This window comes from Camarhynchus parvulus, chromosome 24, assembly GCF_901933205.1.
Source record: "Camarhynchus parvulus chromosome 24, STF_HiC, whole genome shotgun sequence".
NCBI classification, from domain to species: domain Eukaryota; kingdom Metazoa; phylum Chordata; class Aves; order Passeriformes; family Thraupidae; genus Camarhynchus; species Camarhynchus parvulus.
Window position 1 is genome coordinate 3603450 of NC_044594.1, and position 13270 is coordinate 3616719.

A 13270-nucleotide genomic window follows, 5' to 3' on the forward strand; every position below is an offset into this window, starting at 1 on the left:
CAGCTCTAACTGGTGTGGGAAAGGATGGCTCTGTACAGGAAATGCTGCATTGAATGTCATCATGACTCCCCTCCCAGAGCCCAGGGGTTTCTGATGCTCTTTGATGGGGTGTTTTGTGAAAGGTGTGACCCCATTTTCGTGCATCCTGTTGAGAAGAGCTGCGCTAACAAAGGAGGGGCAGAGCGAGGCTGTATTGAGCACACGCTGACACCTCTCTCATTCTTCAGTGCACACTTGATTTTCCTAAGCTCAGATCATTTGAAACCCCAGGAGCCAACGAGTTCCTTCTGGTGGGCATTGCTGTGTGGTCTGAGGGCTGCGAGGGTGGCTGGAGAAAGGCACTGCCAGCAGTTCCTCTGGTAAAGGAGAAGTGCCTAAATCCACGGGGGGCGCGGGGCGTGCTGCTCTGACAGCTCAGGAAGCAGCTCTGTGCTGTGGCTGCTGCCCAGCTCGGGGTGTTGCAGCTCGGAGATGCTCTAACCCTGCTCTGTGCCCTCCCCGCAGTACCGCCAGTAACTCCAACCGCAGCACGCCCGCCTGCTCGCCGATCCTGCGCAAACGCTCGCGCTCGCCCACGCCGCAGGACGCGCCGGGGGACGCCATGGTGGAGAAGGGCTCCGACCACTCCTCGGACAAGTCGCCGTCCACGCCGGAGCAGGGTGTCCAGAGGAGCTGCTCCTCCCAGTCAGGCCGCAGCGGGGCCAAGAACTCCAAGGTGAGGGCGAGCGCGGGGCCGTGGGGACGCGGGGACACGGTGCCGGGCTCTGCCGCGTTGGCTTTGTCCTCTGCCGCCTTCTTCTCTGGCTGGTTCCCTCCCTCTTCCCACGTGGGGTTTCTGAGGGTTCTCCTAACTCAGAGTCCTTCACCTGGGTCGGGCTCAGCACAGCTCTGAGGCTACAGCTTTCTCTAGGTCCTCTTTTCTCTAAGTCCTTTCTCTCGAGGAAAGGTCCTTTCTCTAGGTCCTTTCTCTCTAGGTCCTGTTTTCTCTAGGTCCTTTCTCTCGAGGAAAGGTCCTTTCTCTCAAGGTCCTGCTTTCTCTAGGTCCTTTCTCTACGTCCTTTCTCTCAAGGTCCTGCTTTCTCTAGGTCCTTTCTCTAGGTCCTTTCTCTCGAGGTCCCGTTCCTTGGGAGGCTCTGTGGGAAAACCCCTCCACCAGGGGTTTTCAGCACACCTTGAAAATCAGCTGTTGCAATTGCTTTTTATCATGTAATAAGCAAGGTTTCCCCTGTGAAGGGCCTGTGCATTTCCCCAGTCCTATCCAAGCCCTCTGAGATCAGTTCAAATTGCACAGAATCACTTTTCCCACCCTCTGCCCATCCCTTCCATGGCTGCAGTGTTATGGCTGGCTTGCCCAGGGTAGCTGATATTTTCCCCAGGAAGGTTTTGTGTCTTTGGATGATATTAGAAACAGCCTTGTCTTTGCTGTGCAGGGGTAAAGGATTTCAGGTTTGTCTCTAGGTTTTTGTGTGAGGAGTGGGACCTGGGAAAACACACACAAGAGCCTGGGGTGCCAAATAAACCTTTGATGCTAACCCTGAGATCAGTGATGTGTCAGCTGTCAGGAGCACTTGTGTTTGCCCAGATTTTTGAAGTGAGACGTTTCAGCCTGAATAATTTCACAGGCAGAACTCTGATGGCTTGTATGAAATGAATTGTTAGATCTTTGCCTGATTGATTGCTGGATTGTGTCACAGACAAGAAATCCTCATCCCCTCCCCTTGGTGGCCACTCAGCCGAGGGAACAGCACTCAGTGGCCCACATTCTAATCTCTCACCACTCTGGGGCGAGTCTGTGAGTTCAGAAGAGGGGGGGAAAAGGGTTTTTCAAGCTGAATCATTGGCGTTCTGAGGTTGCCCTTGAGGTCAGCCTGGCTTCCTGTGCACGCAGTGACCTACAAACCCCGTCCCAGTGCTGGTGACACCCTCAGCACGGGGTTGCCAGCGCTGAGTTCCCAAAGGAAGCCATGGATGGGAGGCAGGAGGATGCAGGGCATGCTGAACTCAGAGCCACATGCAGGGAAATGGGCTCCTTGGGACGGGGAGCTGTCGCTATAGGACATGAAAAAACACAAGCACACACCTCTGTTTTCAAGGTGAAGGAAAAAAGAAGTTCATTTTCTAACTCTAACATTTATAGTTTTCTAAGAGTGACAGTGGATTGGAGGGTGACAGTGCCACCTCTCCAATGACACTGGACAAACCAACAGTCTATCAACTTTTCTTCTATAAAAGAACGCAAAACAATGAGTTAATTACAGAAAGTGTGTGAGAAAGTTCACTACAAGAATGTCAACATTAAAAAGCTCAGAAAATCTTAAAAAAGCAAAGTGACAGGGAACCACAGAGAGGAGTTGTGTCACTCTGGCCCTCAAAATTAAAATCATGGGAGTAAGAATTTTACCAACACAGTGGCTGCTAAAGCTGAACTGTAATTCCTGGTGCTTTCCACGAGGAAGAAGGGGTACAGTGCTCTCTGTTGGGTGTGTGGGTTTTCCTTCTCTTGATCTGCCAGGTGATTTTTTCTTCTGTCCCTAATTTCTCTCTTTTCATTCCTGCATGCTTTCTCTCCGATTAAGTCACACAAGCGCCTCTCCAAAGTAAGCCTTCTTTTTTCTCTCCTGTCCCCCACTGTAGAGCTGTCTCATCACTCAGGATCCCTCCCTGTGGTGCTGAGTGCTGGCCCCAGTCAGGCATTCTCCTGCTGTGCCTGGGAGAATGTCAGCGAGAGCTCAGCCCCGTGCCTGTAGCTGGAAGCTGGGTTCACTGGCATCGCTGCCATCTCTGTATTTGCTCACACAGACTGAGAACTGGCCTGTCCATCACAGCCCTGCAGCTGCTCCCAAATCGTTTCAGCCTTTCAGTTCTGCTCTCCCCTCTCCCTTGAAGTGAGCTGCTGTCTTTGCCAGGGAGAAATCCTCTGGAGCTGAACAGAGCCACGATCCCTTCTCTTTCCTTCTCCTTCCATGATTTCAGAAACAAGAGTTGTTCTCCATGACTTCTTCACCCTGCTTTTCATGATAAATTGCATTTTTGTGGCCAGTGATCTCAGCTTACTGCCCTGGCAAGCTCTGCTGTGTGATGTAAATATTAAAGATCAGTGATTTCAAGTGAACCCAGCTTGAACCTGGTAGAGCAGACCTGTCCCAAATGAATTGTGAGAATTCATGGGCTCGCTCTGAGAGGTGAGAAGTGGAAGATCCCTCTGTGGGTGCTCGAATTGGAGATAAGATCGTTTGGGATTTGATCTCACACCTCTGTGCTGCCCTCAGAAGAGTGGGAAAATCAGAAACACAGGTGGGGTGTGGTTGGAGAAAGTGCCAGGCTGTTGGCAATTCCACTTTATGGCAGCAGAATGGCTTGGATGGCTTCACAAAAATCCACAGAATGGCTTCACAAAAATCCACAGAATCCTTGTCTTGGCCTTTCCCCAGTGGATGCCTCAGGTTTCCTTCTAGGCAAGTTGTGAGAGAGCAGTGCTGGCTCACTGTCATCCCTTGGCCATGGTCCTTGTGACCAGCCTGACCTTGCATGATCTGCTGGGGGCTTCTTGGCGGGTTTTGTTTCAGACAGATTGTTTTGTGCTTGGTATCTGTAGCTGGGGCAAGTGCAGGGGAGCGCTGGGGGACCAAAGGCTCAAGGTGAGGTGTGAAAGGTGTGGAGTGGCAGAGTCCTGGCAGGGTTGCTGGTGAGTGTGGGGCAGGACAGGCTGTGCTGAGCTGCAGGTGCAGAGGTTTGAGGAGAGATTGGTGGGAAGAAGCCTGGAACAGAGGGATGTTTATAAAATGCGTGTGCTCTGAGGTGCCTGCAGCCAGCCCCTGCTTCTCTGAGAGGGAAAAACCCAACCAGTGTGAGGCAGCTGGGGAAAGTGAGGGAAGTGGAGCCCAGGCGAGTTCAGAGGGACCCCCAGCAGCCCACCAGAGCCTCCTGCCCTGCTCACACAGAATATTTTGAGTTGGATCCATGAGCATCATCAAGTGTGCAGCCTGGATCTCTGTTCTGTGCTTCCTCTGGCACAAATGAAGAATTTTCAGGCATTAACCCCCTGCTCCCCTGCACACAGACAATTCTGCTGTCCGCTCACACAGGGAGAGGTTAGGAACAAAAAAAAAAAAAAATAGAGGGCAAAGATTCTAAACTCTCCTTCCTCAGCCTCTTCTCCTCTCCCCGCCCATCTCCTGCAGGAAGAGTGGTTTGCTTTCCCAACCTGTCTGCCTAATGGGGTGGAGCAGCTTGAGCCCATGAGTTTGCTGCTGTGTTGGTACAATTGCTGCTTGAGCTCCCTGCCCTCTTTTGTCTGTGCTGTTCTGTCGTGCTGCGGCGCTGCCGTCAGAGGGAGTGCTCCACCAGGAGATGTAAATGCTGGAATTGTCACAGGGAGTGCTCCAGCAGGAGATTTAAACGCTGGAACAGTGAGAGGCAATGCTCCATCAGGGGTTTTAAACACTGGAGTGCTCCACCAGGAGATTTAAATGCTGGAATTGTCACAGGGAGTGCTCCAGCAGGAGTTTTTAAACACTGGAATTGTCACAGGGAATGCTCAACCAGGAGTTTTGAGCACTGGAGTTGTTAGAGGGAGTGCTCCAGCAGGAGTTTTGAGCACTGGAAGTGTCACAGGGAGTGCTCCAGCAGGGGTTTTTTAGCACTGGAGTGCTTTACCAGGAGTTTTTAAACACTGGAAGTGTCACAGGGAGTGCTCCAGCAGGAGTTATAAAACACTGGAATAGTCAGAGGAGATGCTCCATCAGGGGTTTTAAACACTGGAATTGTCACAGGCAGTGCTCCAGCAGGAGTTTTGAGCACTGGAATTGTCACAGGGAGTGCTCCAGCAGGAGTTTTTTAGCACTGGAGTGCTCCACCAGGAGCTTTAAACACTGGAATTATCAGAGGAGTTTTTAAGCACTGGGATTGTCAGAGGCAGCACTCCATCAGGAGTTTTTAAGCCCTGGAATTGTCTGAGGAGTTTTTCAGCACTGGGATTGTCATAGGCAGTGCTCCACCAGGAGTTTTTCAGCACTGGGATTGTCCCAGGAGTTTTTCAGCACTGGGATTGTCACAGGCAGTGCTCCACCAGGAGTTTTTCAGCACTGGGATTGTCACAGGCAGTGCTCCACCAGGAGTTCTGAAGGCCTGGAGTGCTCCGCTGGAGTGCCAGTGATGCTGAGAGGCAGAAGCTCTGTTTGGGGTGATCAGGCCGCAGTTTGGTGTGTGACCTGTGTGCCCTGCAGAGCTGTGACCTTCCCAAGCACTGCATGCAGGTGTCAGGGCACTGAATCGTGACTTTTTAGAGGCAACAATTAAAGGCTTAGAGAAAACATTCCATTTTTCACGTTCCTCCCAAGCTCTTCCTGGTTACAGCCCCCCTGTAACCACGAGCTCTGCTCTGTGCTCCTGTAGCATCATCTCTGCAAACCTGTCCCATCTTCTCCCTGTCTGTGTGCAACCCCCTCCTCCTGTTACTTATTTATTTTCTCTTTTCTGTTCTAATGCTTATGGTTTCTTTTTCCAGTATGACAGACTTAACCTGCTCAAAGTAAGAATATGTTTTTCCTTTTTCTTTCTTTTTTCCTCTCCCCCTCTCCATTTTACTGTCTGTTGATTTTCACAGTTTGCATCTCCCTCTCAGTTTAAAAAAAATTAATTAGAAGAGAGATTTAAGGGCTGAGGTTGTTTGGATTTTGGACAAGTCTGTTGGATTTGGTGGAGGCAAAAGCTGAGGTTTGAGTGTTGGTGTAATTAAGGATATGGGTAAAATTATGGACATCAGTATAATGGAGTATCAGTATAATCATCCATAATCCATAATTATGCATCTCAATATAATTTTTTGTGTGGAAGAGCTTAAAGAAGAACCTGCAGAGCTCCTTTATAGAGGACCCTTGATTCAGGAAAACTCAAATTTGAGGAGGGAAAACAAAATCCTGCAATGAATGCAGCAGAGGGGCCTGAAATCCTGTTGGGCTGTGCTGACACCACAGCATGGGCACCCTGATTGAGCAGGCAGAGTGACAGCAGTGCCTCTGCTGTGCGTGTGCCAATTATGGTTTGATTATGAGGTTTTTTCCCCCCCAGGAATTTCTGAGTTACGCCTTTTGCTCGTTAAGGCAGACAGATGGCAAAACAAATCTGCAGGAAAATCAACTCCATCTCAGGGCCTGTGCTCCTGAGGACAAGGTGCTGTGTGCATGGCTCAGATTAATTACCCTGCTGCTTTTTTTAGTCTACACTGGGTTGCATAAGGCTTTTTTTCCACGTCCTACTTGCAGAGAGGGATGACTTCAGCCCAGTCCTTTATGAATGGATCAGGTATGGCCAAGTATGGAGAAGAGTGGGAAGCAGGAGGAAATTCCTCGGCTTGGAAGGGGATATGAGCCATGCTCTGTGTTCAGTCCCTCAGCTCATCTCCTTTCCCCAGGATTTGGGGGAAAAGAAGAGGCTGTTCCTCTTTTTGATGTCAGAGTTTTGTATTTTAGCCTGTGTGCTGTGTTACTGTGGGGCTTTTCATGAGAGAGCTCTGCAGTGGATGCTTCAAAAATGGGATGCAGTGAGGTTTTGTGGCTGGAGGGGCACACAGGGAGCTTGGAGCAGGCAGATCCAGGGGTGGGAACAGAGCAGCCCCTGTCTCTTCACAGAAATCTGTTGCACTTGGATTTCATCAACATTTTTCCTCCTTCCCTGTGTGTCCTTGGCAGGCAGGCAGTGCCTGTGTCCCTGTGAACATTCCAGGGAATTCCCAGTGAGGTTCCTGCAGCCTCTGTGGCCAGGCACAGCACAGAATGCTTCCCTTCCTATTCCAAACTGCCTGCAAAGCCTGGAAAATTCTCCAGCAGCAAGATGGCTTCAGAGGAGAAAAGGCGGTGAAATATTGCTTCTGTCCTTGTGTGTTATCCACTGAAGGGTTTGGGAGAGGGGACAGCACAGCTGGAGCTGCCCACGCTGGTGGGGAAGGCTCTGGTGCCCCCAGGCTTCACTGCCAGGAGGGAAATCCCCCCAGAAAAGGGGGATTCCTGTGTCCTGAAGGAGCTCAGTGTCCTGCCCTTGGAAAGCCAGCCTGGCTGCAGTGGGAAGCTCATTCCTTCCTCTCCTGTGCAGATAAATCTCACCTCCAGCTGAAAATTGCCAAGCGTGACTTTCCAAGCTGAGCCAGCTCTTTTGTGTGCTCCAGTGTGATGTGTGGCCTGTCCTCTCCAACCGTCTGAAATGCCATGATAAGGATGGGGAGGGAAAAAAATCACATGTGCAGATGATGCAAAACACTGTGGCTGAAATGCTGAAAAAAAAAAATCCCAGCTTTTTTTTTTCTTGCCCAGCTTCTCTAGCGATTTTGTACAGCACTTTTCCTGGCTCTGTGTGTGTGTGTGTGTGTGTGTGTGTGTGTGTGTGCCTTTTAAAATTCAAAATACCCTTGGGACATTTGCCTTTTGTGGGCAAAGCTGTGTCCCTGCCCTTGGCAGTGCTTGGAGGGCTCAATGTGAGTTTTACCACGCGGCCAGTGGAAGAATGAAAACCCGAAAGAGGTGGCTGGCAGTGATGATGAGATGGTGATGGTGATGATGATGATAATGTTATGATGGTGATGATGTAATGATAATGATGATGGTGATGATGATAATGTGAAGATGTGATGATAATGATGGTGATGATGATATTGTGATGATGGTGATGATGTAATGATAATGATGATGGTGATGATGATAATGTGATGATGTGATGATGATGATGGTGATGATGATAATGTGATGATGATGATGATGATTATGATGTGATGATGATGATGATGATGATGATGATGAGCTCCTCTGCTGCTGGCTGGCCCTGCTGGTTGCAGACAAGGTGACAGCATGTCTGTGTGTGTGTGCATGTGGACATGCACACCTTGGCCTGAACTGTTTCCTGTTCCAGACTCCTGCTGCTGGATTTGTCCCTTGCTCCTGTAACTGGGGATAACTGTGTCACACCACACTGTGAAACCCATTGCAATCTTCTGTTTAATCCCACTTTCACTTCACTAATGATCCAAACCAGATTGGACCTGCTTTCTCTGTCCCTGTTTCTTTTTGATCCTAAGATCTCTGTGCTAACTAATGCTTCTTTTTTATTTTGTCCTTACAGAAAAGCCAGAGTTGGTATAATGTAAGTACTCCCATTTCTCTTGTCCCTGGGTGGCTCTGGGTGGGAGGGGGGAAGGTGCAAAGGGGCTTTGCAGTGGCACTGGGGCACCCTGACCATTTCCAGAAGGAGGAGCTGGAAATGGCTCAGCACTGGCAAAGGAGGGCTGGCATCCTGAGGGAAGGGATGCCAGAGACAGAGAGCAGAAGCTTTGTCCTTTGGGCCACTCTGGTGATGCTCCCCACATCCTCCCAGCGCGGGGTGTGGTGACACGTGGTGACAAACAGAGCTGCTGTCACAAACATGTTTTATGAAAAATCTTTTCCTTAAGAATTTTTCTCCCAAGAAGCTGAGAGGCCTCAGGAACAAAATGGAAACAATGATTATCTGCTGCTGTGGAATGCAACAGGTGCATCTGTGATTGGTCTCATGTGGTTGTTTCTAATTAATGGCCAATCACAGCCCAGCTGGCTCAGACAGAGAGTCCGAGCCACAAGCCTTTGTTATCATTCTTTTCTATTCTATTCTTAGCTAGCCTTCTGATGAAATCCTTTCTTCTATTCTTTTAGTACAGTTTTAATATAATATATATCATAAAATAATAAATCAAGCCTTCTAAAAGTCAGATCCTCATCTCTTCCCTCAACCTGAGACCCCTGTGAACAGGGTCACAACTGCCACCCTGCAAACCCTTTGGTGTGGGGGCCACAGAGGAATTATTTTCTACCAACCCCAGAGAAACACCAACCACCCTTTGCTTCTGCCTTGGTGTTTTTTCCTTCTGCCAGCACGAGGGGCCCTGCTCTGGGCACAAAGTCTTTGCCACCTTTGCACGGTGGGGCCCTCACCCTCTGAAGTAGCCGTAGGCAAATGCAGCAGCCATCCATGGCCAGCCACAATTCCTGCCCTCCTGCAGCCTTCCAGAGCAGGATGGGGGCCAGCAGAATGTGGGATTTGGGCGAGGTGGAGAGGCAGAGTCAGGACCCTGCTGGGTGTGAGCAGCATCACAGGAAGAGACCCCAGAGGCACAGACGGACAGAGGCAGCGACTAAAAGAATAAGATTTTATTTTAAGAATAAAATACAAACCAAGGTAGAGTGGTGGAGAAGTGTCAGATAAGGACTGTGAGCAGATGCCTCAGTCTGAGCTGGCTGCTGCCAAACCCTGACTCTGTCACCGGGCTGGAGGTGACTTTGGCTCTTACTGCTTCTGCCTGTAGCTGCTGAGCTCCATTCCCTGCTGCATGATGCTTTGCTGTGCTCTGCTTCTGTGGGTCTCTTGTGTTTTCATGTCCTCTCTATCTTATCTTTCTGTTCTCTTGTTTTTCCTCCATATATTTTCAGCATGAGAGACAGTACATCCGGAGAGTAAGCACTGGCTGCGTTTTTTTGTGGTTTTCCCCACCCCACCCCATTATTTTCCTTTGTAAACAAAACAAAACAAACCCATTTTCTAGTTAGCAGAGACATTGTGGCCAGATAAAAGCAGCAGTGTGAAAATATGGATGAGGCACAGACTGCAGGAAGTCAGTCAGTCCTACTTGGCTGTGTTATTTCCATTAAAAATTTGCTAATGCATCTCCTTGACAGAGTTTCCCTTCTTTGGCAGCTCCTTCCAGGCAGGATTTTTCTGCCATTTGGACCATTCTGGTTCCTCCATTCCTCTCCCCTCTGAGAGCAGCTCTAGAAATGAACCAGTGGAATCTCCCTCCTCATGAAACCTCACGTTTCCTTTGCCCACTTTCCCCCACTCTCATTTTACACAAACCCCACCATGCCCAGAGCAAACCCCTCCACACTGTTCTGTGTGCCAGGCACTCTGCAAACCCAACCCAAAAAATAATCCCTAAAGGAGCACATGGACCTCAAAGATCTGCAGGGCATCACCGGTTTTCTTCATATTTTTGCTGCTTTTAACTGGTCTTTTTGTCTCTGGAACACTGCATTCCTCTTTGCCAGTTGGAACCCTCCCTTTCCCCTCTCCTGGATTCCTTTTTCTCTATTTTTTTTTTTTTTGTTTTTTTCCTTAAATGCCACCAACTTCTCCTGCCTTGTGTGTTTTGTGGATCCCAGCAGTGCTTTTTTTGGGATTGCCATCCCTGCCCCATGGAGAAGTGGGAGGAAAGAGGTGAAGTGAGCTCATGGGTTGCTCTGGCAGAGCTGCCCCTCTCTCTGGTTGTGCTTTCTCTGCTTGGCTCTGCAGAGGACAGATCCAAACTGGTGCAGGTGCTCTGTGAGAGTGAGAAGAGAACCCCAGTTTGGGAATAAATGCACTCAGAATTTTAGAGTTTGCTTTGTGTTCTTGTCCTCGTGGTGGAAGAGCAGCAGGTCAGGGGAAAGGAAAAGTCCCTGAGGTGCTTCTCGTGCCTTTAGTGAGGAATTGTGTACATGGAGAGTTTGGTTTGGAAATAATGTGGTTTTTAGGGGGGGAAAATCTGATGGCCACTGGTGGTTTAGCCATCAGTAGTGTCTGCATGGTGAATTATTGTTAATTCATTTATTATTTTTAAAAGAATTCATAAAAATAGACCTCAGGCCTTAAAGCTAATTTTCCTTTGTGGTTTTGTTTGTGAAACAGAGATGTGCCTTACCCTGTACCCCTGAGGGGCTCTGAGAGGTGGAAATTTGTGTTTGGCTTCCCTGAGGGCCCCAAGGAGGAGCTGCTCTGTCTGGGGGGTGTCAGTAACTCCACACTTGGGAGAAGCCGCTCATCACCCAGCAGATGCCATTAAAATGACAGACAAACTGGAGATATTTTGGTGCCAGGGCTAAAATCTCTCTCTTTCTCTCCTTATTTTCTCTGGGTTTTGGGCAAAGGGCCCCATTTCTGTGTCGCTGAGCCTGACATTCTGAGCCTGGCAGATCTGCCATGGTTTCCCTGCCTCATTCTGCCTCACTTGGGCTGTGAACCCTTCTATTCCCTGTTCCCAAATTAGGGTTTGTGTCTCAATATCCTGCAGCATTTCTGCTGCTCCACTGCAAGGTTTGCCTCTTAAACTCAGCACCAGGCATCAGGAGAACCCAGAGGATGCTCTGGAAAAGAGAATCAATAAGATGAATTTGAAAAGTTAGAGAAAACTCAGCTGACAGCAGGGAAGAGGTGAGATTTAAATCCATGAGGTTTTCACTTTGGCATTTACATCCCAAGGTCTGCCTTGCCCTGAATTCCTTTACTTTTATCTATCACGTGCCTGAATATTTTTCTTCTTCCTTTACCTGAGCCGTGAAAAGACACCAATGGTCTCTTTTAGGTGTTCCTAAATATTAGAATTTCAGAAATATTTGCTGTCCCAGTCAGTGTGGGCAGATGAATAGAGCCCACAGTGAATAGAGCCCACAGTGAATAGAGCCCACAGTGAATAGAGCCCACACTTTCCCACCTGTGTTTGGGAGAGCAAAGTCTGCGCTGAGGATTGCCTGAATATTTTTCTTCTTCCTTTAACTAAGCAGTGGAGAGACACCAATTGTCTCCTTTAGGTGTTCCCAAATATTAGAATATCAGGAATATTTGCTGTCCCAGCCGGTGTGGGCAGATGAATAGAGGCCAGCCCTTCCCACCAGGGAGAGCAAAGTCTGCACTGAGGATTGCAGGGAGTGGGACAGGAGCCCTGCTCCTGCAGCTCTGCCAACAAATTTGTGCACACAGGGCAGCCCTCAGCCTGGCAGGAGCTCAGAAATAACCCCAAAATGCCCCTGGGCAGGCAGGTGAAGGGGAGAGGGCAGAGTTTTCCTGGGGGGAAATGCAGGGGAAGCCTGTGCAGGAGGAGCTGGGAGGATCTGTCCTGGATTGTGAGGCTGCAAAGGGCCCTTGTGGGGAACTCTGAGCAGCTCCTGAGCTTCTGGAGAATACCCAGACATCACAGGGCTGATAAGAAATCAGCCCTGGCTGGGCTCAGAGTGCTGTGTCTGCTCTTGGAGACCTCGTGGGTGCCACAGTGGAAACTCAGCTGTTGGAAAGAGTAAAACATTTCTTACAAAGGCAAAGGGGAATTCTGCCTCATTTTGGGGAGAACATCAGGAAAACCTTCCCAGGGGTGGCAGGCGAGCCTCCCTCAGCAGCAGCAATCATGGGGATGGAGTTTAATGCAAAAATCCAGGCCTGATGTGTAAGCAGGGTGTTGAAGAGTCTTTTTTCTCTGTGAATCAGCACAATCATCTTCGAACTCCCAGTAATCATTTCATAATGGTTAACTCTCCCAGTAACCATTCCATCAGATTATTTCTGGAGCAGTGTTAACTCCCTGCCTTTCTGGTGCTTTTCATCCTGACAGATTTCCCCCCTTTTCTCTGTAAATCAGCACAATCATCTTTGAACTCCCAGTAACCATTTCATAATGGTTAACTCCAGTAACCATTCAATCAGATTATTTCTGGAGCAATGTTTAACTCCCGGTCTTTCAGGTGCTTTTCATCCTGTCAGGTTTTCCATGACTTTCAGTGTGTGGATTACCAGTTGCAAAGGGGAATTTTGCCTCATTTTGGGGAGAACATCAGGAAAACCTTTCCAGGGGTGGCAGGTGAGCCTCCTTCAGCAGCAGCACTCATGGGGATGGAGTTTAATGCAGAAATCCAGGCCTGATGTGTGAGAAAGGTCTTGAAGAGCCCTTTTCTCTGGAAATCATCTTTTATCTCCCAGTAACCATTTCATAATGGTTAACTCTCAGTAACCATTTCAGATTATTTCTGGAGCAGTGTTAACTCCCTGCCTTTCTGGTGCTTTTCATCCTGACAGATTTCCCCCCTTTTCTCTGTAAATCAGCACAATCATCTTTGAACTCCCAGTAACCATTTCATCAGATTATTTCTGGAGCAATGTTAACTCCCTGCCTTTCAGGTGCTTTTCATCCTGTCAGATTTTCCATAACTTCCAGCGTGTGGATTACCAGTTGCTGGGTTGTAGAGGCACTAAATTAGCAGTAAATTTTACTTTACTTTACTTTAAAAAGCTCCTGTGATGATGAACTCAGATCCATTTTCCAGCCCAGTGATTACTTTGAAGCATCTTCCTCTGCTTTTCATTCACTTTTAAAAGGAGAAAAAGATTGGAAAATCTGAGCAGCCAGAATGGGTTTAGAGGAGGTGCTGTTGGACTGGGGACCACTTTCTTTGCTGGATTTTCACACCAGCCCTGCTGTCAGTGGGGTCTAAACTCTCCCAGATCATGT

At 48.8% G+C, this 13270-nt stretch overlaps 1 protein-coding gene across 7 annotated transcripts in view; it reads left to right on the plus strand.

The window, feature by feature from the left end:
• Positions 1-13270, plus strand: part of GRAMD1B (GRAM domain containing 1B) — a 116232-nt gene that overhangs the window by 76924 nt on the left and 26038 nt on the right. For 6 of the 7 annotated variants that reach the window (XM_030964820.1, XM_030964821.1, XM_030964826.1 and 3 more), the window contains 2 exons: positions 505-715; positions 8110-8130. In XM_030964820.1, the coding sequence (XP_030820680.1) occupies positions 505-715; positions 8110-8130 (232 nt within the window). The remainder of the gene's footprint in view (positions 1-504; positions 716-8109; positions 8131-13270) is intronic. The other variant, XM_030964822.1, reaches the window with a different exon arrangement.